We start from the raw sequence: 24,787 nt of genomic DNA, 5'->3' as shown, positions 1-24,787 counted from the left end.
CATTAACTTTGCTATTTTATTAATATTATTCTCCTCCTCCCCTCTTTCTTCTCAGCTGAACTTAAACAGATGCTATAGCTGTGCAAGTATCTGATTTCAGGCTCTAGAGCCAGCAGTAGGTCCTTAAAGTTCTGAAACTGGCTTCAGAAATAGCCTTTAAAAGGTTTACAAGAGTAACCATTTTATTTTGTAGTACAAGCCATAACTGGAAATGTGATTTCTTCTACTTTAAGATAAATTTGCAGTCACACAAGCTGCAGTAACAATGATTTATCACAGCTGTAAAAGATTGGTGCAAGCTCAAAACTTACCCAACAATGAATGTGTTCATGAGACATATTGCCAAGGCAGGTATAGGGGAGGTTTTGTTTTTAATATCTCAGATGATTTAGTTGATCAGAGTGAAAGCAGAGTGGCAATTTATAATTGACAGACTAAGTTAAGTCTTTCTGTCAGGCAGCATTAGGTGTGGAGGAAAGGTCAATGAATGCCCCCACAGTTTTTTATTGCCCTTGGTAGCCAAGTATCTACATGAAAGTCAATGCCCGAATTTCACCAAGTGACAACTGATTTAACCCTTCCTTCACCAGTTTTGAAGGCAGCTCTGTCACTGCTGTGAGCTGGGACACTTGTGAAATGGAATGGCTGGGCTCAGTTGTCATCTTAATCTGCAAGAACGGCTGTAAATTTTCAAAACTTCTGCCCTTCAAATATGTATGGAGATTATACATAAAGAAATTTTGACAGTCAATATCTTTCTTTCTAACCCAGGTACTTACAGCAGTCTGTAAAAGTGCCAAGGAGTCCAGCAATCTTTTTGATTTATTCTCTACACTGTAGAGGGAGCTGAGAGTACAGGAGACATCTGACATCTTGATGGAGTTCTGGATGTGTGTTCTGAGGCAGGAGTTGTTTGCTGATGCTTTAAGTTTATGGTGAACTCTGTGGATCAGCAGCCAGATTTTCTTGTACTGGTTTTTAAGTCTTGGTACACTGCATCTGCTAAGTAGAAGTGATTTCAGGCTTTACAGCTTGACTTTGCACAGTCAATACCCTGTGTGCCACATTCTAATTATTTTAGTCTTGTTTCATCAAATTGTGCCATTTTGTCCCTGACTTTCTATCAAATCATACTGATTACAACTAGGAATGCCCCTTAAAGGCTTAATGTAATATTCCTTAGGATTTGGCAACATAAAGAAGCTCCTGGTTTTCCAAAGAGACCTGCAAACCCCTTGTTCTCTGGCATTGACAGTGTTAGTCTCCAAGGTGTATCCTCTGAGAAAATTCCTAAATATATCTCTCACAAAGATGAGTGATTGTTTTTCATGTTCAGTGGTGGCAGGCAGTGAACCCAGACTTTGTTTGGAGGTTTTCTGTGTCTCCTCAGAAGATCCCCTTCCTGTCCATTCCTTGGGCTCTGGGTGTCCCTGGGAGGAGGAACCACTGCTTGCACTGCCCTTCTGCCCACATGGGTTTCATAGCTGAACTTAATGTTTTACCTGTTTCACATTAACAGGAAAAGCACCCAGAGAGGTGAGGCAGTTGTGCTTTGTTGAGATCCAACTGATTTAATGGAATCTGTAATATGAATTTATGCTTGTATGTTGGTTTTCATAGTCAGTGATTTAATAAGAAGCTCAGTCTAAGGGGTGAAATGAGCTTTGCCTAAACAATGCAGCTGGAGTTTCCTTAAGCTGTCTGAAATTGACTCATGTATCTCAGCTAATTCTTGCTCACAGTTTTTGTTCTCCTGGTATTTCTCAGCAATGCAATTCTTATTCATTCCAAAGCTCAGGTTGAAATCAGTGAAGATGGAGGGAGAGTTGCTTGCTCAGAGTTGCAGCCTGAGATGCTGGAAATTGGATTTTGTTGCCAACTCACCCAGAAGTCAAAAGCCACATGAATAATTCTCTTTTTGGTACTTTGATTCACTTTCTGTGAAATAATAGTACTTAGAGAAATGGGTGTAATTTTAAGGGTAGAGAATACCCAGATGTGTTTTATAAAACAAAGAACATTAGATCTTTCAGTGGTAGGGACCTAATGAAGTTCATCTCATTTTCCTTTCTACTAGATCACTCTGGATTTTCTATTTGATCATAAAGCCTGTGTGAAAGTTTAAATATTTTTTGCCATTATCCCATTGCTTCTTATCTAACTGTCCTCAATACCTATTTTATTTTGCACTGGAAGCAAAGGGATCTTGAAATTCTGTGTTTATTCGTGTCCTGTGCTATTATCAAGAAAGATTATTGCAAAATAAATACAGTCTTGGTTCCGTTCTGCTTCAACCAGTGAGAGAAGGCTTTGCAATGAAAAATAACCTTTGAAACTTAGCATAATTCATAAAACAGTTTGCTATTTCAAATATCTGAAAATCTGTTCCCTTAAAAAAGGTTATAAAAATTCTATTAGCCGGGGAAGATACCTTTCAGAATAAGAAACAATATATTTATATACCCTCTAGTATGTGTGTTGTAGCAATAAAAAAGGACACAGAAGATACTGTCTTTTGCTTTTCTGCAGTTCCCTTTTGGTCTTGGCTATATGAAACTGCTTTAGGTAGTACTTCAACATTTAATAAAACTTTTTCAGTACATACAGGATGATAATGATCTTCAGATGCACATGTATCACAAAAGATAGCTGTTGTGTCATTCATTACTGTAGATGTAAGAAACATCAAAAGCAATTTAAAATTCCACTTATCCTGCCTCTGCTGAATCATAAGATAATGTCTGAGTGTCTGCATGGCAGTGTGTGAAAGGTAACACATCCCCTCTCTAGGACTGGTTAGTCTGATGAGGGAAACTTGTCTGAGAGGTCTATCTCCAGCATCTATAATTCTGAAATGAAGTAAACTTATGGATGGAGACTTTTTACATAGAAATGTGAAAATAGTATCTAGAAAACAGATTTTCCTCTTTATTTAGTATAGGATTCTTAAGGCATGCTTGAGTTGAGTATCAGATTATTCAGCGGCAACTACATAGCTTTTAGTTAAGAACTGCTTCAGGGCTGACAGTCTGAATATTTTGCTGTGAAAAGAGCCCTCAGGGGGCCATGGACACTCAAAATGAAGCTGCTTGGTCAGATTCCCACATTCTTACTCTCCTTCTGCCTTGCTGGTAGCTGGCAGGAGCTCAGGTGAGTTTGAGTGTCCTGTGCCCGTGGGCTCAGACACCAGCGGCCTGTTCCCCACCCTGTGTGCGCGGTGGCTGGGCCGAGCGCTGTGGTGCCGCTGGGGAACCACGGCCTCTTCCCCTCCTCAAAACAGATGGCAATCCCAAAGGCTCACTGGGGGCTCCAGAGAGGCAAAAGGGAGTGTCCTGCAGGGCTAAGGGCTGTGGCAGGGGGCTGTGGAGCTCCCTGCTCTGCCAGGCCAATCTCTGCATTTTGGGACTCCAGGCTGTCTGCTACAGCAGAGCATTTTGCGCGTCACTGTTTGAAGAGTAGGAAGGAAGCGTTGCAGAAGTTGTGACTGAGGGCTGGGGTTTCTGGGGAAAAAAGGCCTGATTTTTAAAGGATTCCTCTAGTCTGCCTGGATGGTGCTCTTGGGTCAGGTTTTTTTCCTTCATTTGTTTGTTGCTTTTGTGTCCACAGTATCTAGGAACTTCTTGTTTTAAAGAAAGCTGGCAACCAGACTTCTCAGAGATGGAGACTTTTAAAAAGTGCCAAATCCCTCAAAAACTAATTCCAGAGCTGTCATCTTGTAATAAGATGCATTTTATAGGTATAGAAACATTTTGGAAAGGAAAGAAAAAGCAAATCAGAGCATGACACATTAGATAATATAGCTGTAGGTAGACAGCTGATGTGGATGTGTTAAGCTTCTCTTCAGGTATATTGTTCTTATGAGAGTGTGTGCTTATCATGCCATGAAATGCTTTAAGGTAATCTATTATTTTACATAAATATTCAAATTGATAAGACCAGAATCATACATAATTAAGACATTGAGCCATTCTCATTAATATTTTCCCTAGTCTATACTGAATATAATTGATTTTGTACTGAAGCAGTCAGGTCAGATTGCTTGGCTTATGTGAAGGACTTTGAATGAAAATGTCTCTGTTTAGTCTAAAAGTTCCTAATGCAAAGATTACAGTGAAGAGAGATATTTAAAATATATATTGGGATTTGTGTTACTATCTTGAAATTGTTTCTTTTTGGACTTAAATTCCTGCTTTTACCTAATCTTTAATACACAAAGCTTTCAGAAAACTTGGTAAAGAAGGACTTCTGATGCCTTCTAAATATTGTGTGGCATTTACTGGGGCTAATTTCTGACACAGTTTCTATATTTCTCTGAGTGCCTTGCTAATATTCTATAAGAACTTGGAGTCTAGTGGAAGGAATTAAACAAATTTTAGAGAAAGGGACCTAACAAGCAAGGAATACCAAGGTTAGCTTCATTCAATACCAGAAACACAGTAGAAATAGGTATTTAAATGAAGTTTTCCTTCAAACTATGTTTGCTCTTAGTTTAGTCTTTCATAGTATGAGGGTGAAACTGATCGAAACATCATTGAAATATTCAGGTTGAATGTTGGAAATCTTATTTGATAATCCAGAGTGGATGTTACAGTTAATTTTTTTTCTAATACTAGTTAAGGGCTTTTTTTGTTGTCATCAGGCTGGCACTTGGTAGTCTTTAAGATCTGTTGCATGGTTTCAGTCAAAATTCAGTAATAGTGTGAAATACTTGTACCAGCAACTTGCTGCCCTAAATTCTGTACATTAATCATCTCTTATGTCAATTCAGTGAGCACAAAGTAATAAGTGTATGAGCAGCACAGAAATAACAACTACGTGTGTTGCATGAAGTGCAGTTATAAATGATGAAATGGCATTTCAATGGAAAAGAGACAGATGGGTGCCCATGCTGATTTTGGCTGTTACAAGAATTATCTGTTGTGCCCTGTACTTTCTTTTGCTTTCTTGTCTTTGATGGGTGAGGGATCTTCCACATTGGTATACCCAACTGCCCATTACTCTAACAGGGGCTTACCCAAAGAATGAATGCCTAAGGTATTTATTTTAGGAATTATTTAAGCACAGAGTATTTTTTGTCATTCTTCTTCAAGCAGGTTGTACTGGTTTTCTAAAGAACAAAAATTATGTATGGCTTGTAGATCATTTTAGTAAATAGCTAGTAATTATATGTGTACCAGAAAAGACAATCTTTATCTTACTTTTCTTTACTTGCTTTACTTCATTAGTATTCATAGCTATACTCTCTTCCCTAACCCTGCTTTTATTTCCTTTGTGCCTTTTATTTCTTCAATTCTTTCTGAAGACAGTCTCTGATTTTAAAAAATAAATAAGTGTGACTGGTCTTACTTATCCTTTCATGCCATTTCAGGCATCCCTGAAAGGTGCTATCACTCTCATTATTTATTCAAGGATCTGAAGACACTTCTGAAAAAAAGAATAAATTATTCTGTCATCATTAGTTTAGGAGAACTTTTAAAACCTCTGAAAGAAATGAATTGGGAAACCATTATGAATAACCAAGCTTCATTTAACATAGTTGTGATCATTTCAGGACATGATTCCCTGCAAAGGCTCTGGAATTCCTTGTGGATATTGCTGCCAGAGTTTATTATTTTAAAAGCAGTGCATTCAGCTACAGTTATTGTATAACTAAATGTTTTAGGAGCCATTTGGCAGAAATGCACATTGTGAGGTAGAGCTGAATATTTGCAATCAAGTATCAAACAGAGGGTGGCTGAGTGAGCTGAACATTGACTGATGTGAAAGAAACAGATACAAAGCTAGGTAGGGAGAAGTGAGTTGTGTAATGGAAGTTGAATCAAACGATAGGTGTCTTTGTATTATTTATACCAGTGTTTTGAACAGTTGTGCTGAAAGCTTTATTTCAGAGATTGCAGCTATAGTTAAAATGGAAAGAACATCAAATATTGAACAACACAGCCTTAGGAAGATAATTTTAAGTACCTGAGCTGATAGATGCAGCATTTGAGACTGAGATTAAAAAAAGACAAATCGCAACTGAGGCTGTCATTGACCACTTTAGCTTGGAAGCTGGGAAGTAGATGGACTTGGAGATAATTGCTGTGTTACACTCATCACATGGGTGAAAACTGCCTTCTCAAATGTCCTGGGAGAATTTCCTTAAAGCCCATTTTCTTAAGGTAACCACATTTCCCCTCACCAGTGCAAAATCTCTGCGTGATAAGACGTGAGGATGTTGCTTATACTTAAAATTAGTACTTTCAACCAAGTAAGTTGGAGTCTTCTGCTTACAATAATTAATTATTAATTGTCTAGTTAGGGACCCATGTTGGGTAAAGCAAAATGAGTTTCTGGAGAAGCTCAAGGTCTACATCCTCATGTTTGGAGTTTCTCAGTCTGACACTTACTGTGACAATTTTCTTGCATAAATGTCTGATCTGTGCAGTAAGTTTAGAGCAGAGGATCTCTGTGCTGTCTAAATTTCAAATTTTTAGGAATTGTTCAAGGTGTTGCAGTCTGTTTTTTAAGTGGTGCTCAAGGCCAAAATAATCCACAACAGCTATTCTGGCTTACACAATCTACAAGATTGTATTGTGGATTACACAATTACACAAAAGTGTCCCTGTTTTACCACTCTGAGCAGTGCTCTGATCTACCTGGGTCTGCTTTAGGCAGGAGATGGGCCTGGATGACCTCAAGAGGTCCCTTCCAATCCAGATGATTGGGAGAATCAAATTATCTGTCATCCTGCATTTTCTCCCTCAAATGGACACTATCCCAAATCTGGTTTTTAAACCATTTGGCAGACTTGAAGAATCTCCAAAAAGAACTATAAACTGGTATGATGCATTGTGTTGGGTTCACTTGCCCTCTGAATTAAATAAGAATAACCACTAACTGTTTAAAACTTTGTGCTGGCACTCAACTAGAGTGTGTATCAGTAGCTGTCTGAAGTGCCTTAGAAAAACTTCTTTGTCACTCCTTATTAGCAGCTAAAACTCTGTTCCTCTTGGTCTTTGACGCCAAATGGAAGGCTGGGGACCATTCTGACATGCAATCTTAGTGGTTGAGGCAAGATAGAAAAAACAATTTAGATTTCCTAACCTAGCTCTTTAAATATATCCTTATGAGAAAAGATTTTATTTTCAAATTCAGCAAGGAATTATTTAATGATGCCAGACCAAGTGGTTTTTTTCAGGCTTTCAGATTCAAATATATTACCCAAAGGATGTACAATGAGTTCTGTATTTCATTGAATTATCAGAAGGTGTACATTGTCATTTAAAAAAATATTACTGCAGATAGCTCTTTGGCAGAATACAATTACAGTCCCAGCAGAACTTGTAAGTTAAGCTATAAACATTATAAAAACAACAAATCAATTTGTGGCAAAATCAAAATAAATTGCTACAATGGAAACTTTTCAGTATTTTTCTGGATTTATCGTCAGCAATTGTTACTGCTTAACTGTTTTAGTAACTGAGAGACATGAGCATTTCGAAGACAATTCTGAGCATAGTTTTCAGAACTAATATGGAAAATTTATAATGCTCTTTTAGAAATACATAAAAGATTAGCAAAACTGGGGAAAGCTAAATGAGTGTTTCAGGATTTAAGAGAACAGCAGCAAGCTGAATATGAGAAGTGCTGAAAGGATCTTACAAAGGAAACAGAAGGGAATATAAGAAGTGTGATAAAATAGGAATGGTGACTCAGGAAATTTTACTCTTTGTACAAAGTGACTTAGAAGTAAGTTATAGTAAAATCTGAATAGGAAAGGTGAATTCTTTCTTATACAATTTAAAATTAAATGTTAATTATTTATTTAGTAGTCTTGTTAAAGTCCTTGAACTTAAAAATTCAAAATTTACTTATAGTACAAAGCCTCCTGACTGAGTTTTATGAAGTGTTAAAAACAGGTTTGGCCCACCTGTGGAGGTGTAAGGCATTTTGGGGTGCTTGTGATCAATTGGCTGAGCAGTGGAGTGTCAGCCCAGGAGAGAGGAATGGTTATGCTGACCTTGCCATGAATCACTTGCAGAAACCATTTTGAAGTGGGGAACCTAAATGAACTTCTTATTCCCACTGCAATGCGTGTAAAAATTCATGCCCTGTAGGATAAAGATGTTTCTTAGCTCGTCTGTCTGGTTGGTGCCGAGTGTGCTGAAATGCTCAATCTGCGCATTGCTCCAGTCCATTGTTCTCTGTTTCTCTGCAACTCTTGGTGGTGTTTGCACCATGGCTGGTGGTGAATTTTATAAAAGTGTGAATGAGAAACAAACATAAGAATACAATCTTCCCACAATGTCAACTGAGTTGAATGAAAGCCACGTCAAAAGCTATTCCTCCTGGAGACAATCACTTCAGTAAATCCATTTGCATGTTGCACAGGCTTACTCAACGGAGAACTCTTAAATTTTAAATATTCTGTATGAATCTCATTTTTCCCACTAAAAATGGATTTTAAATACATATTGATAGAAGGATGTGCAGTGATTCAAAGACAAAACCAAGAACACCAGAGCATGCAGACCGTGCTGTCACCAGTTGGCTACATATGCTTTTAGAAAGTGTTTTATTGCAAGGTCAGACATAAGGATTTCCTTTTCATTGTAGAGAGAGCTTTGAATGATTCCTCTCTTTTTCCAAAGAAAATGTTGAGAATAGGATCTTTGATCTTCAGAAGCTAATGCACGTGACAAATTTAATTCATGTAAATAATTCTGCTAGACTCAGTAAGACCCATCACAGGAAGTTAAACATGCATAACTATGTCTCAAGTAAAGACCATGCACGTGGTAGGTATAGTGATATAGTCCAAAAGTTCACTTAGATAAAGTTCTCTCTTCAAAAGATGTAATGGAATTGCTGTCTTATCAAAAGATCATGTGGGTTTTTTAACTACATTTTGCAAAAACTGACATGCACTCAAGTTCAAATCTTGTAAAAGCAAGATTTATCTAGACAGCTGAATGGTGTTATAAGTGTCCATGTTGTAGTTAAATAGTAGTGATTTATTACATTTTTTTTATATCCTCATATTTTATGTTCAGTTCAGTATTATGTGATTTTAGCAAATATTACTGTGTAATTCCAGTTTACTATTCCAGTGTTATATTGCTATTGTCAAACCTTTTTCTACAATCATCCACTCATGATGTAAGTTTTCCAGGTGCTGACTTTCTTGAATACAATTGATTAAACTTGTATTCTGTAGAATAGAATCCTGTATGACACCTTGGGTGTTCAGTGATCTTTAGAAATAACCTTTAGACCTCAAGGTCTTGTGGGAAAAAAAGTTTTACTTAATAGGATCATCTAGTTCAGAAATTCTCTAATGCTTGACAAAAGTCATAAAATAGACCAGCACATTTCTTTTCACAAGTACTTGCAGTCCTATTAGTAATGCTTTGATTCCTACTGCTACTTGTCCTGTTCAGTTAATTAATATCATTTTGTAGTGGAGTGGGCTTGTTCAAAAGCTGAAAACTCTTTTAACTCCCCCACTGTTAGGAAATCATATTAAAATTTCTATTTGAGAGTGACCTTGCTGCTTCCTTTTGTTGATACATTAATACCACTAAACCAGTATTGGGGAGAGATGAGTTGTGCGTCCTGCTAGTGATGATAATGTTTTGTTTTACTGCTTGAATTGTGATGTTGCTTACAAAGAAAAGGCTCTTGAATAAGACTTTACCTAATTAAATCAGTTGATGTGGTAATTAATACAAGAATTCTCTGGGTTTGATATTTTGAATGTGACCTAGCAGTCCCTTATATCATCCAAGAGGACTCTTGATGAAAAGCCACCAGTATCAACACCAAAGAAAAAAGGATAAGAGTTTTGCCTTATACTTTAAATTGCTGAAAGTGGGGCTATTGAACAGTGGTTTTCCACAAAGGCAATGTTCTGTTTTCATACTATAGTTTCTCCCACATTCCATCAAATTTATGACAGACTATTAGTGTTAATTTGCACTTTTGGAAGGACTTCCATTTAAATAACTAATTACCTATAAGGAATTTTTTGATGCTCGTTTGCTGTCATCAAATAGTGTCAGGATGTGGAAGCTGCTGTAGGCTGGTACTGTACAAATTAGAAGGATAATTAGCACACTGTTACTGCCTCTTTGACTGTAGCTGTTTGGGAGTTGTTTCTGCCATATAAACATCCTATGTACAATAGTAGGCACTTTTTGAAGTATTTTTCTGCTTTCACTACTGCTTGATGTTGCTGCAAGTGAATGGGTTTAACACAAGCTGGTATATGGGAAAGATAATGATGAAACCAGCTGGAGTTGGAGGTGCTGAGAGACTGGGTTTTATTGCTTTCTACAGGATTTTTGTATGATTCTTTTTAGGAATGCTGACCACATGCTTTGTTTAGTTAGAAAAGACAATATGATGGGCCACATTCCCCTTCAGGAAGAGCAGTGTCGCTTTAGGGCATTATATGCATCTTTACCTTCTGATAATTTAGCTTTATGCTCTTTCAAGTTTTGATATTTTCAAAGTCAGAAAGAGAGGCAGACACTGAATTACTGTACACAGATACTGATATATAATAAATTAATGAATACTCCCCATATCTTTACAACTTTTCCTTCCTTGTGTTTGGGTATCAGACTATGTAGATGTCCACCACACCCCATTCATCTTGTGAGCTGTCAGTAATGTTTTCAGTCCTTTTTCTCTTTTCACTTGTTCAATCAGTTTTGTTTTTGTTCTGTGACTTCCCTCCCAGTCTGTCTGTATAGTTCTAATATTATCTCTTGAAGTCTTAGGTAGTAGCTCAGTAGTTGGGCTGTGGTTTGCAGTTGGGAGAGGGGAAGAAAAAAGTGCAGTTAGTACCTATATTTTATGAGAGCTCTATGTATCTCTCTGTGTGGCACAAAAAGCAGGTATTCTTTTTTTAATTTACTTTGCTATTTTTGCCATGTTTGTGGGCAAACTCCTTAATTTGTTTCTGTGGTGCAGCTCTCAATGAATTATGGATGTTGAGTGGAATAAACAATAGTCTGGTTTACCAAGAAGGATTTTAAAACGTTAAAAAATTTAGGAAAACTTAGCTTTTCATTTTACACTGTAGGATTTCAATACAAATTATTTCAGTCTTCTTCTGATAGAATAAGACTGAATTTCTGATAGAAATTAATTTTTCCCTACCAGTGTTACAGGGAATTTCACAGGATGTCTGCTCACACTCCCTTTGTATCTAACCACATACCACACGTAAAGACAATGAATATCTTAAACTTCAATTTGTTAGCTCTTATCAAACTTCTGTGAAAAGTGATTAACTGCTATTTGTACTTAGCTTGTTGTTTTGAAGTAAAGGATACTTCAAGTTGCTTGATGTTAAGTTAGTATGTGAGAGAAATTTCATGACTCAAACCACAATTTCTGAACAGAATTCCTACACAGTTGCTCCAGATGTGCAGCCTTAGTGGACCAGGTTTTCAAATTCTCATGGATGTCTGCCTAGCACACCTTTCTACTTGAGAAGTGGAAAGCTGAAGAGGGATTAAGAGGAAGTGCACAGCAGGGGCAGGTGTGGCTGGGGGTCTGGGGTGTGTTTCCTGTAGCACTTCAGCTGTGTCCCTTCAGCTGTGCTCAGTGACAGGGGCTTAAAGGAAAGATTTGGAGATTTCAGTTTTCTAGACATGGTCTATCAGCCTAGACACAGGCCTGGGTCAAACTTGATCCATACCAGCTCTTGGGCTGCTCAGCAGAAAATCAGGTGAAAGTTGACATTTTACTGATTTTTCATGAAGTTTGGGAGGGAGTTTTTGCTTGTGGTTTTTGTGTATTTTCCTCTGTGAGTATTATCAGAGGAAATACATATTTTCATTAATGGGTCACACTTCCTTCTGTGTTCACTATGCATTTGGGAATAGCAGTCTTGATCTCCATGCCTTGTCCTCCATGGATTTGGTATCTGAGCTGTGCTTTCTCTGTGGGTGCACTGCTGTGTGAGCTCACAGGCTTTGGGCTTTACCGGGTGGGATGCAGCCCCATCCCACTGAAGAAGCCTCAGCTGTGGAATTTGTTTACTCTGTAATGTCATTGACTTTGGAGGCTTTCTAGAAAGATTCCTTTTCTCTGAGAGGTTATAGGAAGTTGAAGTTTGTTTGCATTATGATTGAGAGCTCGTTATTTGATGCATTTTAAATACTATAGTAAGTTCTCTTATGCTGGGCATTTTTTATACTTGAATGAGACTCTGTTGCACAATGTCACATCATCCTGTACGTTCTATGGTTTCACAAAACCAAAAATCACAGCATCATTTTAAGCAAACTGTGATTTTGTGGCTTGTTTAATTCAAATGGAGGATTTGGAAAGAAAATCAGAAGTTTACTTTTATCCATTAGAACAATTTATTCTTTTAGATGTGTCTGTCCTGTAAAGCAGGGGTGTCCAGGAAGGAGTGGAAGCAATGGCTCATGGACTGCCCATGCTTCTCCATTGTTAGCATCTCCTTGGCATGATTTTGGTCCTGATGTGTGGTGAGGTTGGTTGGTTGGTTGGTTGGTTTGCAATGCAGGGTGGATGAAACTATGTTCAGCCTGTGCTGCAGCCCCCCAGGGAAGTGCATTTGTGCCAGAAACTCTGTGCATGGATTAAATGCTCTAGGGTGTCAGTGCAAGTCGAGAGAGGGTGTTTGAGTGATATCCCTTCAGGACAGGGGCAGTGCTGGGGGGCTCCACAGGGCCAGGAAAGGACAGACCTGGTGTTGATGTCTTCTGAACAGCCTCCCTGGGGTAGACTGTCCCCCAGAGTGTCTTGGGAGAAGGAGTAGCACAGACATAACATTTCAGAGGGTCAACTGCAGTAACAAAGTGGTTCATAACATGTCTGATCAGCAGAGTGGTACTGACAGGTAAATTGCTCCCCAGCACTAGTTTAGTTGTATCCTGTCAGAGCTGGGACTGAAATTACCTTGATTTGGATTTTCAGTTACTTGGGCTTAAGTCATTAATATATTCTGCGAAGAAAGTTTGCAAACTGCTTTAAAATAAATGCTTATTAGAAGGCTTCTGTGGGAAACTTCTTTCTTAACAAAACCAAAAAAATAAACAAAAGGAAAAAACCCACTGCCATCACAAAAAACCAGCCCCCAAATCAACCAATCAACCAACCCAAAACCCAAACCAAAACAAAAAAACCTACTTTAAGTAGATTTTGGTTTTGGAAAATATGATCATTGAAATAAAGTGTGCTCATTTTTCGTAGTGTTTCTTCTGCTGGAATAAAATATTTAAAATGTGAGATTCTTAGCACATGGCTAGAAAATGATAATTATTTAAACCAGCTGCCTAGTTGCCAGTGTATAGTGAGACTCATCACTGTGATTCACTAACACATCAGAAAAAAAATCCCAAAAGGCAACCAAGTGAAAATGCTATGGATAGATATAATGTGAGAAGTGGGTGCATAGTGTTGGTTTATTTTTAAAAAATGCAACCTCTATTTGAAGTTTGATTAGAATGAGTCAGTTTCTGTTAGATCTGACAGTTATAAATTTGTTATTAGCTTTCCAAAATAAAATACATGACTAACACTTTTTTAAAATGTGCTTATTCACCAAACCATTGCATCTGTAAATACAGGAAAAGGATGCTTATCATTGCAAAATTTCTGCAGGTCTTTAATTAGAAGCATTTCCCTGTAAGGAGATGACTGTGTTTGCAGGAAAGGACAAACTTCCCTGTTTTGGCCATACTTGACACATTTCATGTCCAGTCTGTTACTTGTCTAAAGAAATAATGTACAAAAATTATTCAGTGTAATTTGAGCATCAAGAGTAAGAGCCACAATTTTTCCTGGCATTAATTATTTTCAAACAATTTTCATTTTCTATAGTTTAGCCTCATTTTTCTGTTAGGATTTTGAACATTGTAACCAAAACTTTCCTTCCTTCCATCCTCATCCCCGCAGCAAATATTCTCAGAAGGGAAGGATGTTACAAATTGCATTGAAAGTTTAGTAAGTGATTTATTATTGTATGAAAATAAAAAGGATTTATTTTTGCCAGTGAAGTTGTTCATTTTATTCACAGAATTGATCTTTGGTGCAAACCAAATCCTTCTTGATAGCAGCCTGTTGTGAGTTCTTGTACATCACTAAAACTAATTAAAAACAGGTGGATTCTTCCCATGGAGCAGTACCACCCAGCTCAATGAAATGAAGATAACTTGTATGAATTGTTAGAGAGGATGTTGTTTTCCTTAGGGACCATACTGGAATGTTAGGATTCTCTAAAGCTGCATTTCTCAACAGAAAAATAATCATATTTTAACTATGATACCCATATTACTTTGTTTATAAAACTTGAATTTAAGTTGGCACTGTAGAGAAGAGGAAACCCTAAAGGAAACTTAATTTTTGAAACCTGATCTCTGTGTGAAAGTCTCTGTGAAACTCTGGTATAAAGATTTGAAGGGCTTCATTTAGGAACTCAAATCTACATAGCTAAGTTTTGTTGGTGATTTTTTTTAATTTTGTGGTGTCACATTTTTCAAGACAGCTTATCTTTCCCAGAAATGAATGAGATAGCAATATTGAAGAATCACGAGCTGTGTTTACTGAGTATTCCATTTATGAACTAAATGATCTGCCTAATTTCATGATTTATTGCTAGTTTGATAGTTCTCTTTAATTAGTAGGAGTTTGGCTTATGTGGGATAATGATGCTGGTTTCATTCTGTGTGTAGGGCTGTGCAGAACGGGACAGGGAGGTAGGGTAGGAGACCGCCTGATTTGTGCTGCATTTTCATGGAGTGCCAGCAAGGTTCAGACCGGCCTCTTTTTCTGGGCAGAATGAATAGAAGGCTGGAAAAAAAACTATCACAATAAAATTTTTTTCAAGACAGAAATACTTGTATCTAAGCCAGCTATGAGTTTTGAAATAACGTATCTTTGCAAATCACATTACGCAGAGTGGTCCAAATATAGTCTTTGTGTCTAATGTCATTGTTACAGACCTCAAAGATGGTTTCTCTTAACAAGGCATATTAAAAAAATGACCCAATATGAAGTGGACTAGTTTATGTTAGTCTTTACAAGCCTTGCCAATTTTAATTTTGAGTCTTTTTTTCTTGACTAGCTCCAGTTCTGTGCAGCCTCAGATGACAGGTTGAATAAAATAATAAAGTAATAGAAGACTGTAAGTAAAACACTAGAGCATTTCATATATTTACATTTTCTAGTTTAGATAGTTTAAATTTTAAACAAGTCTTTCATCATGTCACTGCTGAAATGTATTCCTAAAATGGTAAAGAAGACTTGGTAAATTAGATAAATAATATTATCATACATACAATTTTTAATCTGAGAAGTAGGAGGAGAAACTTGTGAGATACAGAGTTTCTTAACTGATGGAAATAAACTGTGTGTATTTAATTTTTGTTGCAAGCTGAGGGTTCTGTATGCTTTCAGATGCATGGGTGTATGGACCATGGTCGATGCCAAATTGCCATTTGTGGGTGCCCCTGTGTGGTTCTGGGTGAGGAGTGATGCTGCTGCACACATGCATTGACAAGCAGCATAGTGTAGGGCAGGTCAGGTCTGATCATCTCTTTTCTCCATGTAGATGGCTCACAGTGGGCCATCATCTCACATCAAGATATGCATTTATTGATGAATTTTAGATCTGCAGAAATCTCCAGATCTTAATAACATTGCAGTATTTTAACTGTGCTACATTAGTATTTTTTTTTTCCCTGTGGGTCAGTGTTGTTACAGTTGCACCTAGAAGTGGGATTTTATGTGGTTGGTTTGTTGGGACAAAGAACTTACTGTTCATATACAGTGGCAAGTGCTAAGAGCAAGACTATCTTGTCTTGCATAACAGATTGTTTTAAAACTTTACTAAAAATTAAAATTGATCAAAAAACCTCAAGTTTTCTAGTTAATAATATAAAATTTCTTTTGATTTTTTTTGTCTTCTTTCTATCTTATTGCAAACTGCTTATCTTATTTTGAAACATACTTTTGTGCACTAGAGAAGTATAATTTATTGTAAACGTTACATTAAAAGACTCATTTCTCAGGCAGTTGGAATTAGTTTTTTTCAGAGAAATGTTTTCTATGCACAGTGCATAATCATTAGATTAAAAACCCAATTTCTCCAGCTTCTAAAACAAGCCATTTCTTTTGCATATTGAAAAGTTTTTAAGGGGTAACATCTTCAGAATAAGTGCATGTTCATATTGTATTGCTTCTGAAATAGCTGGGAACAGTGATGGAAAATCACTAAGCTAGAAAGGATCACTTGTGAAATGCACAGTACCTTAACATAAAGATGAAGAATAAACAACTTTTTCCATGGCCTGCATGCAGGGCCAGTTTGCAGCTGTGTGATGGTGGTGGTGCTTGATGAGTCAGGCATAGTTTAATTACTGAATTTCTACTTTGCAGAGGTTGCAACAGGAAAACATTTTTGGACTTGTCTGTTTTTGTTTGTCTCTCCTATAGAAAATTAAATACTTTGTCTGCATATGTGAGCCATCCATGGTATGATGGCTCGTACCTCCCTGCTACAGCAGCCACTGCAAAGTGATTTGATTGCCCTCCAATCTACTGGAATAATTTTTAACATGTCTTTTTGCCAGCCTTTTTGCAGACCAACAAGTACCTCAGTGTTAATTTAGAATCTACGAGTGAAGTGTGAGCATTTAGCAGTGTTAGAATTTTCAAGCTGGAGTCAAAATTCTTTCTTGACATATTTATTGACAATGCTTTTATTTAATAAAGAAACCACACGCTTTGGGAAATGGTAATCTTTATTTATGGCTAAGATGGGAAAATGCAAATGAAGTGGTGAATTTTGTGATTAGTATTTTACAGAGCACTCACTTACTATAATTGCATGTTTTAGATCAGTGGAATTATCATGTTCTATTAACCGGATTGTTTCCTGACTTCTTGTAGGATTCTGAGTAACAACAAGATCTTGGGGTTGAAGAATGGCTCTTTCTTCGGGCTGAGGTCCCTGGAGAGACTGTGAGTAACTGATCAGCCTTGCTCCACCTTCAATTAAAAGTCTTTGTACTTTAAATATAGAAACAAATGTCAGATAAGGAAGCTGAGATGTTCTGAGCTGCATTGCACAGTAGAGTTTCTAGGCAGTCATCAGGTTAAGAAACAGCCTAAAAATGAGTGCATGAGGATGGACGTGGAACATGCAGGAAAGCACTGCCATCAATTTGGAACTAAAATAAACACCCAGTCAAAGCCTTGTACTACACTATGTGCACTATCACAGCAAAGACTGCTATGTGTAATGGTAACACTAATATACCTGACAAGTAGTTTGGGTTATTTAACTTGTTGGTCTCCAATATTTTTATATCAGATCTATATAATTTTAATTTTTTTCTATATTTTAATTATAATATCAACAACTTAGATATCATTTATCACAGGAGCAAACAATGACTTTGATAAAGCTCCATGGCCATGTATTTCTAGCCAGTATTTGAAGGGGGAAGAGGAGCTCAGGAACAGCTAATGAGTTAGGAAGAAAATATTTGGAAACTTCAATGGAAATAAATAAGTAGTAATAGCTACACTATAATAACACTACTTTCTGTATATATAGGTCAGTCATTTGAGAATGATTGTGAACAAGCCTAAAGGACTATTTTTTATATCTATAGGCAACTTCTGGTACCAGTACATCTAAAATGAGAAATTATGTCATGCCTATCTTACAGTACCTCCTGCAACTTAAGCTAAATTACCCTTATACTGCTTTGTAAGAGTAGCTTTGTTATGTAGAAGTATTGATATAAAATTGTTGCTACATTCATGAATGCATGAATGTATTGTATGGGGCGTGAATATTTCCATATGCAAAGAAATTATGTATTAAAATCAACCTTAGCTAATATTTTTTACAATTGATGTGTGTGATATGCATGCTGTTCATGGTTGTGGAACAAAGTGGGTAAGTATACCATACTAAGTTGTTTGAGTGTCCTAAATGTGGTTTAAAAATAAACAATTTATTTCAAGTTCTACAGCAATCCCTTTGAAGGATTTGGGTAAAGTGACTTTCAGAACATTTCTGCTGAGTAACATAACATTGTCTCTGCATGCAGTTATAGTTGTGTCAAATACTTTCATCAATCTATTAAACGATATGGAATATTAAGTAGTCTGGAATGGAGAGTGAGGTATTATTAACTAACTATTATTGTTTAATATTAGGATTAACAGTGATACGAGGTTTGTAAAAAAGTCTACAAATATTTTAGATGAAACAAAAACAATTTAGAACACAGAACAGAATTACAAAATTATTGCAAGGGAAATTAGTAAGTTAAATTCTCATGTAATGGAAGTAAATGCAATTAATGTAGTGTTTAGAACTAAAGGAAAACATTTCCTCTGAGGTTTTCTTAATGTTTAATTTACATTGGAGAATTATACTGAGTGTGTTGTTTTAAGACTTTTATTAGTTAAATAGTGGGAGAAATACTTGAGCCTGAAAAGACATTACAAACAAAACTAAGAGCAGTGAGAAAAGAGAAAAACTGCCTTAAGTGTGTAGCCTCAAGTACCATAACAATCCAAACCATTTTATTTTCCTGTACTGGTTTTTCACAACAGTACAGATAAAATGAATATCATCTTCTCTGTTTATAATTCTATTTGTCTATGGTGTTAATACAAAATCCATGAGTGGTCCATGAATTGAAGACTGGAATTCAAGTGATGACATTCTCATGATTCAGCTGCTCTGTTTCTGTTTCATTTGGGGCCACTCAGGGCCCATATGCTTCTTATCAATATCTGTGAAATCCCAGTTTCAGCTGCAGGGGCGAGAACAGCTGGAATAGCCTACCAGGAGGTGAGTGTGAATGAATTACAGCTGGATGAGTGCTCCTAGCTCTTGGACAAAGGTTTCCCCAGCTTTGCCTTTTGGACAGAACCTGATTCAGAGCAGTACTTCAGGTGCTCAGCATGGAGAACTGTGGCAGCAACAGCTGTTGATGTTCATGACTTATCAAAACGGACCAAGAGCTTCCATTCCTTGCCTGAAACTAAGGACTGTGGCAGGGAAATCCAGCTTCCCTTAAAATAATGTTAAGTTTGCAAGATTAGGGGCTTAGGAACATGGGTGTGCTGGAGTTAAGAATTACTCACTTAATTTGGTTTTGCACTCCTTGTGGTCCTGTTCAGAGGAAAAAGTAATGTGAGTGCCATAGAGGAAAGAATCATGTAAGTCAGGTTTTTTGTTTTTTTTTTTTATGGTTACCATGAGATCGTGAGCTAGAAGAGTGTAAGATTACGTGGAAAATGAAATCATTCAATGTCAAACTGGAAAAGAATAGAGAAGTAAAATTTCAGGTGGAATTGAATGACTTGTATATTCTGGCTCTTCCCTGTTCTGGAGTGCTTAAACCCTCTTTTTGGGTAAAGAATGGTTTTAAGCACTGCTCCAATAAGTGAGTGACAGCTTTCCCCCTATTATTTTGTTTTTCAATGCGAGTCACAACAGGAATTGGATTACAGAAGTGTCAGTCTTCTCAGGTTCTGGTGATTTCTCAAGAGCATGTTACACAAGTGAGGTCCCTCACTGAGCAGTTGTCTCAAAGTGGGGCTCTCATTCTATCAAGCAAATCAAAAAAAGTTATTTACCCCTTAACTGTCCATTCTAAGAGTAAGACAAAATTGATTTCTCTAAAACTAAGGCTATTGTAGAATTCTAATATTTTACCTGGAATATTTTTTTCAAATTTTTTTCAGCAAATTGAGATTTTTTTCAACCATAACAAGAATAACAAGGTTAGCGTTGCAGATTTTCTCAAACTGTGTTGCTGCTGTAGGAAACATGATACTACATTTTCAGAGGATAGAGCCAACAAACCAGGGAAAATATGTTTAGGGAAACATTTACTTCCTGTTTAATAATTTAAGGATAGTATTATATTTAATAATAACCCATTAATATTAAAAATGAAATGTAATAATATCTATTAAAAACAGTGATCAAAAGGCATGTATGAAATACTGATATTTTTACTGGGCATTTTGTAAAAATGCTTTAAAAAACACTGACTCAAAAGGGTGCACTTTCAGTTTCATGTATGTGTATGAACAGTGACTCATGAGTGATCCGTAGATGTGGCAATACCTTTCCATAGTTACAATTTTCTGAAATTAAGAAATTGCCATGTGCTGGTTTGGAAAGGTTGGCTCACAAATGTGACATGGCATCTGGATCATGATGTGCCCCTGTGCCACTGAGCTTACACTGTAGAGACCAGAGGCATTTAGATGTGAAGATCATAACTTTAATACTGTGAGAGAACAAAAGTTTTCTGTAAACTTTTATTTTATACAGATATTATATGCTGTCCAGTTATATGGTCCTTGAGTTGGAATAAATCAGAAGTGTAGGTAAGACTATAAATAAGCTTTTTTTGAAGCAAGTGTGGTAAAGGAATTGTTTGTTAAAATATGAAGAGCTATGTGGAATTTAACCAGAGGAGATCTACAGGTCATAAATTTTTTAAATGAGAATGCACACCTTGAACCCATTTCTGTGATACACCCTGTGGAGATGGCTAGCTTCACATTCAGGAGGCTGAGAATTCAGTTTGGGTCTGAAGCTGAGGGCAAAGACTTGACAGCTTGTAATGATTTCAGTTTCAGTGCCTTCCCTGTCTGCAGTCAGTGTTCTGCCTTCCCAGAACAGCAGGAGTTATAACAGAGATTTAAATAAGTTTTACTTATGCTCTAGGTACCATAAAAGAAAGGAAAATGAAAGTGAAGTAGCCCTTTCAAGTAAGTCTCAGCAATCTGAAAACTCTTGTTTAGTGAAATATTTGGAGGGATCTGAACAGCTGAATTGTCTGCGTGATTTAGTGGTGGAATTATTGCATAAACTGGAACAATATAATACATGGGAAAATCTGTGACAGTTTCCTTCTTTAAGAATTATTTTTATTTATTTATTTTTATTTTCTCAACATGGGGTTGAGCCTGCTATTACCCAAAGAATCATAGGCTAGTGCAGGTTACCAAGCTGCTTGCAGACGCCTTGTCATGGCAGTGTGGGGTATGGATGCTGCTTGAAGCATTGCCATCCCCTCAGTGTGCAGCACTGAGAACATTAGTGCCAGCTGTGGCAAGGCATTTTATGCCTGAGGATGTTTGGCCAGCCATAGTCCATGGGATGCTTCTGGGGACAAAGACTGAGGTGACTGGGCCAGGTGCTCCAGCTGTGCTGGACCTAAAGCCAAGATCTAGACTAGGAAAAGAAATATTTTGCCCTCATCCTGGTGCCAGCTGGTGCAAAACAGTCTGTCCTGCAGCTGTTATCCACACTGCTAATTTTCTTTCTTTGCACAGCAGCCACTGCACCACAGTTGTCAGGACAGCCCTGCCCTGAGCTCTCTCCCCACGTTCTCCCTCCTTTCGTGGCTTCCCTGCCATGGGCTCCTGGTGCTCTGGGATTGAATGTGCACTTGGGATTTTCAAAAGTGGGTGTATGAGGTTGCTCTCTCTCTCTTTCATAACCAAATGTACTTTTTCATTAGGTTTATAGAAGCATTATACCTCTGAGACTGTTGCTCCTTTGTCCCAGTGACTGAACCTCTGACGGGTTCAGAAGCTATTGGGAGGGAACCAGCAAATACAAATAAAGAAACATACACAAACAGACTGTGGTTGCATAAGCAGTTTCCTTGGGAAATCAGGATGAAAGATCACTAAGCAAGATTACACATATTTTTCCCAGTTGAGCCAGAAGAAAAGCATGCCAGGCACTAATACGCAGCAGTGACTGTTTTACAGAAACTCGCTTTGTTACATTTTCTAGACAAAGAAAAATAGTATTCAAGTATCTGTAAGAATTTAGCAATGAGTTTATTTTTTGTTTTGATTTTATTTTTTTAGCACTATACATGTGTCTTACTCTACCAGGCCTCACTTAGATTGTGTGTAGTTTTATTAAGTGCTGTTGTACAATCAAGTTCCAATCACATGTCAGTGCTGCACAGCCACATGTTGTCCTCAGTTATTATCAAGCAGGCCTAAAAGCTGCTTCCAATGGATTTCAGTGGGACATTCTGCAGCTATGTGTTGTGGTGTAACAGAAGTAATAACACACTAAGTTGAGGGATGAAAAGGAATAAAAAGGGAAGCATTAAAAATTAGACCATAGGAAAAACATGCTGCTAAGCAGTTGTTAAAAAAATTTGATATTTAGATTTTCTTTAGCAAAATTCAAGTGATGGAAGTGTAAAACATGAAGGTTTGACATTTTTAACATGCAATTTACATTTTCTAAATTACTGTCTTCTTAATTTTGTCCCTGCCCATACATTTGAAATGTGTATATGCACGCACACACATGAAGAAACAGATGTTCTTCGTAGGTACTGTGAAGAATTGGAAATATGCTCAAAGAAACTGCTAACAATTATACTTTCAACACATTGTGTATGACATCTTTAAAGTTAGAAACTTCATAGATTAAATTTAGAATATGTGTTCTTTTTTGGATTGTTGTAAAAATAGAAAAATACTGGTTATTATGAACTCACAATATTTCTGACTGACAGCCAGGATCCAGCTGTGCAACGTTTTTGGCTTATTTTTTCCCTTGAAGATCTTGCAGCTGAGGAGTGTGCCCCTAACTTTGTGCAAGCACTTTTAGCAGAAAATAAATTTGTAAGCTTGGAGACCTCAAATGCCACTGAACTGAGTGTTTAGAGAAATGCTGTGATGGTATTCAAGTAAAGGGCAATCTAAAAATCTGTTTCTTAGGGCTGTTTGTTGTGTAAATAGTCATCGTATGAATAAAACTATTCTATCAGGTTGTTGTATTTGGAGAAATATTGAGAAAGAAAACTCTCAAGCATCTGAAGTTGTCTTGCAACTTTTTCTTGCATTTGAAATTCTGCATGGATTTAGTAAATTTTCTAGGTCCAGTTAATAATGATAGCAAACAAGTTATTTCTTTATTCCCAAAGAACAAAACTACAGATCCTGCAACCATTATTTTTTCTTGTTTAGTAATATGTCTAGGACACCTGAGGAATTCCAAGCAGTTTTACATGTAAATTTTTTTACTGTGTTGGCTTGTAGTTGTTTACAAAAGCTCATTATACTACATTACTGTTTGAAGTGATTGATCATATTCTGCTAGATGCAGAAGGGTGGGAATAGTTGTGGGGAATGATTTTCCTCCAGGAGCAAGGCTCTGCTTTGTGCCTGTACTCTAAAATATACTGAAGATAATTCATGTTCCTCTTGGCAGTCATTGAACTTTGAGTTACCCTTTTGGTTTCAGTGTCAGAGGAAGGGTTTGTCTTTTTAATTATGATGATGCCAGCGTTTGCATGAGGCAGGAGATTTCCCTTTGTTAGTCCTAAACACAGCTCATGTAGCTGGCAGGTTGATAGTAATTGATAGATATGTTTGCAATATGGTCTGTACAAAGGCACTTGTAAATACTGAGCTTAAAAAACAAGGTTCTGAAAATTCCTGAATTACTGAAGGTACCTTTTAATTCAGAGATGTGTCTATTGCAGATAATTGGTTTTGAAGGTTGGAGATACTCAGGAGATAAAGAGCTTTACAAATACTGAAGGAAAAACAAGCCCAGTGAATTTGGCAGTGGACAGATCAGAAAGAGGAAAGAAAATAGTTATGCATATAATAATAATTTATCACCGAAAATTAGAATAGCTTCTATTCTAGTGAAATGAATGGTTTTTAAGGTTCATCCTAGAGCATGGAGAAAAGGAATTTCTAACAAGAAAATTAGTGTTAAGCTAGTGAATGACTCCTGCATTTCCTTACACCAGTCTATCTTTGTGGTGGCTGCAGCCCAGGGATTTTGCCTCTCTTCGGTGCTTGGTTCTTTGTCATTGTGATAATTTCGGTCATCTTACTCCATAATGCCAATGTCAGATATATTTTGGTAGAGACAGAAGATAGAGATGTTCACTTATATGAATGTGCTCATTAAATATCTGACTTCATGTACCTGTCAATGAAGATTGTAATGCATTACTGAATTACTAAAAAATAATTAAATGTGTGTCAAAAGAGGAGTATTTTTTCCATAAAATCAATTTATTTCTGCAAAATACATTTTCTATAAAATAATTTTAATATTTTAAAATATTAATGGCATGGATTGGTGAGAATGGTATGAGCCTGATATGAGACTGAAAGGAGATAGGAAAATGATCCTCATAGCACCAGAGTACCTTCAGTTTCTCACTGCCAGGGGGTTTTTTTTAGCATCAAACAAGAGTTCCTCATTAACATTTACAATATTTGTATTATATCTTGTAAATCATTCAAAACCACAAATTTAGTAATTGCAAATAAAATTTAATGTTACAATGCAAAGTTTCCCTTATCACTTAATTAGCTAGAATTATCTAATTATTTATAACTGACTATTTAAGTTGAACAAAGTTTTTACCCAGCCATATTAATTTATTTATTGACAGGTTTCATTTGTCATTATCTGATGGCAAAGATGAGGTGATATATTTCAGGCATTGCATTCAATTAAAAATACAACTTTTTAGCTTTTATGTCTTTTACTTGAAAACAATTCTTCTTGATCATAAAGGACTTCGTATAAATAGGGAATTTTATGCATACTGTAGCAAATACATAACGGTTAGGTAATACAATATTTATATGTTGATGTTAAACAAGACAGTATTTAGAAAGAAGAAAATCTGTGAATGAAAAGGCTTTTATTTGAGACAAGTGATTGGAATCAAGGACTGTCTCATTTTAGAGTTTTTGAAAGTTTTCATTC

The 24,787-nt window shown here is 36.7% G+C and overlaps 1 protein-coding gene across 1 annotated transcript in view; it reads left to right on the top strand.

Annotated features, from left to right (window-relative positions):
- ADGRA1 (adhesion G protein-coupled receptor A1) overlaps positions 1–24,787 on the top strand; it is a 251,711-nt gene that overhangs the window by 24,322 nt on the left and 202,602 nt on the right. Inside the window, exon 2 of the mRNA XM_074545040.1 lies at positions 16,918–16,989. Within this exon, the coding sequence (XP_074401141.1) occupies positions 16,918–16,989 (72 nt within the window). The remainder of the gene's footprint in view (positions 1–16,917; positions 16,990–24,787) is intronic.

The sequence above is a fragment of the Zonotrichia albicollis genome, chromosome 7 (assembly GCF_047830755.1).
Source record: "Zonotrichia albicollis isolate bZonAlb1 chromosome 7, bZonAlb1.hap1, whole genome shotgun sequence".
Lineage (NCBI taxonomy): Eukaryota > Metazoa > Chordata > Aves > Passeriformes > Passerellidae > Zonotrichia > Zonotrichia albicollis.
The sequence above is the reverse complement of the archived record's forward strand: the minus strand, read 5'-3'. Positions and strand labels throughout refer to the sequence as shown.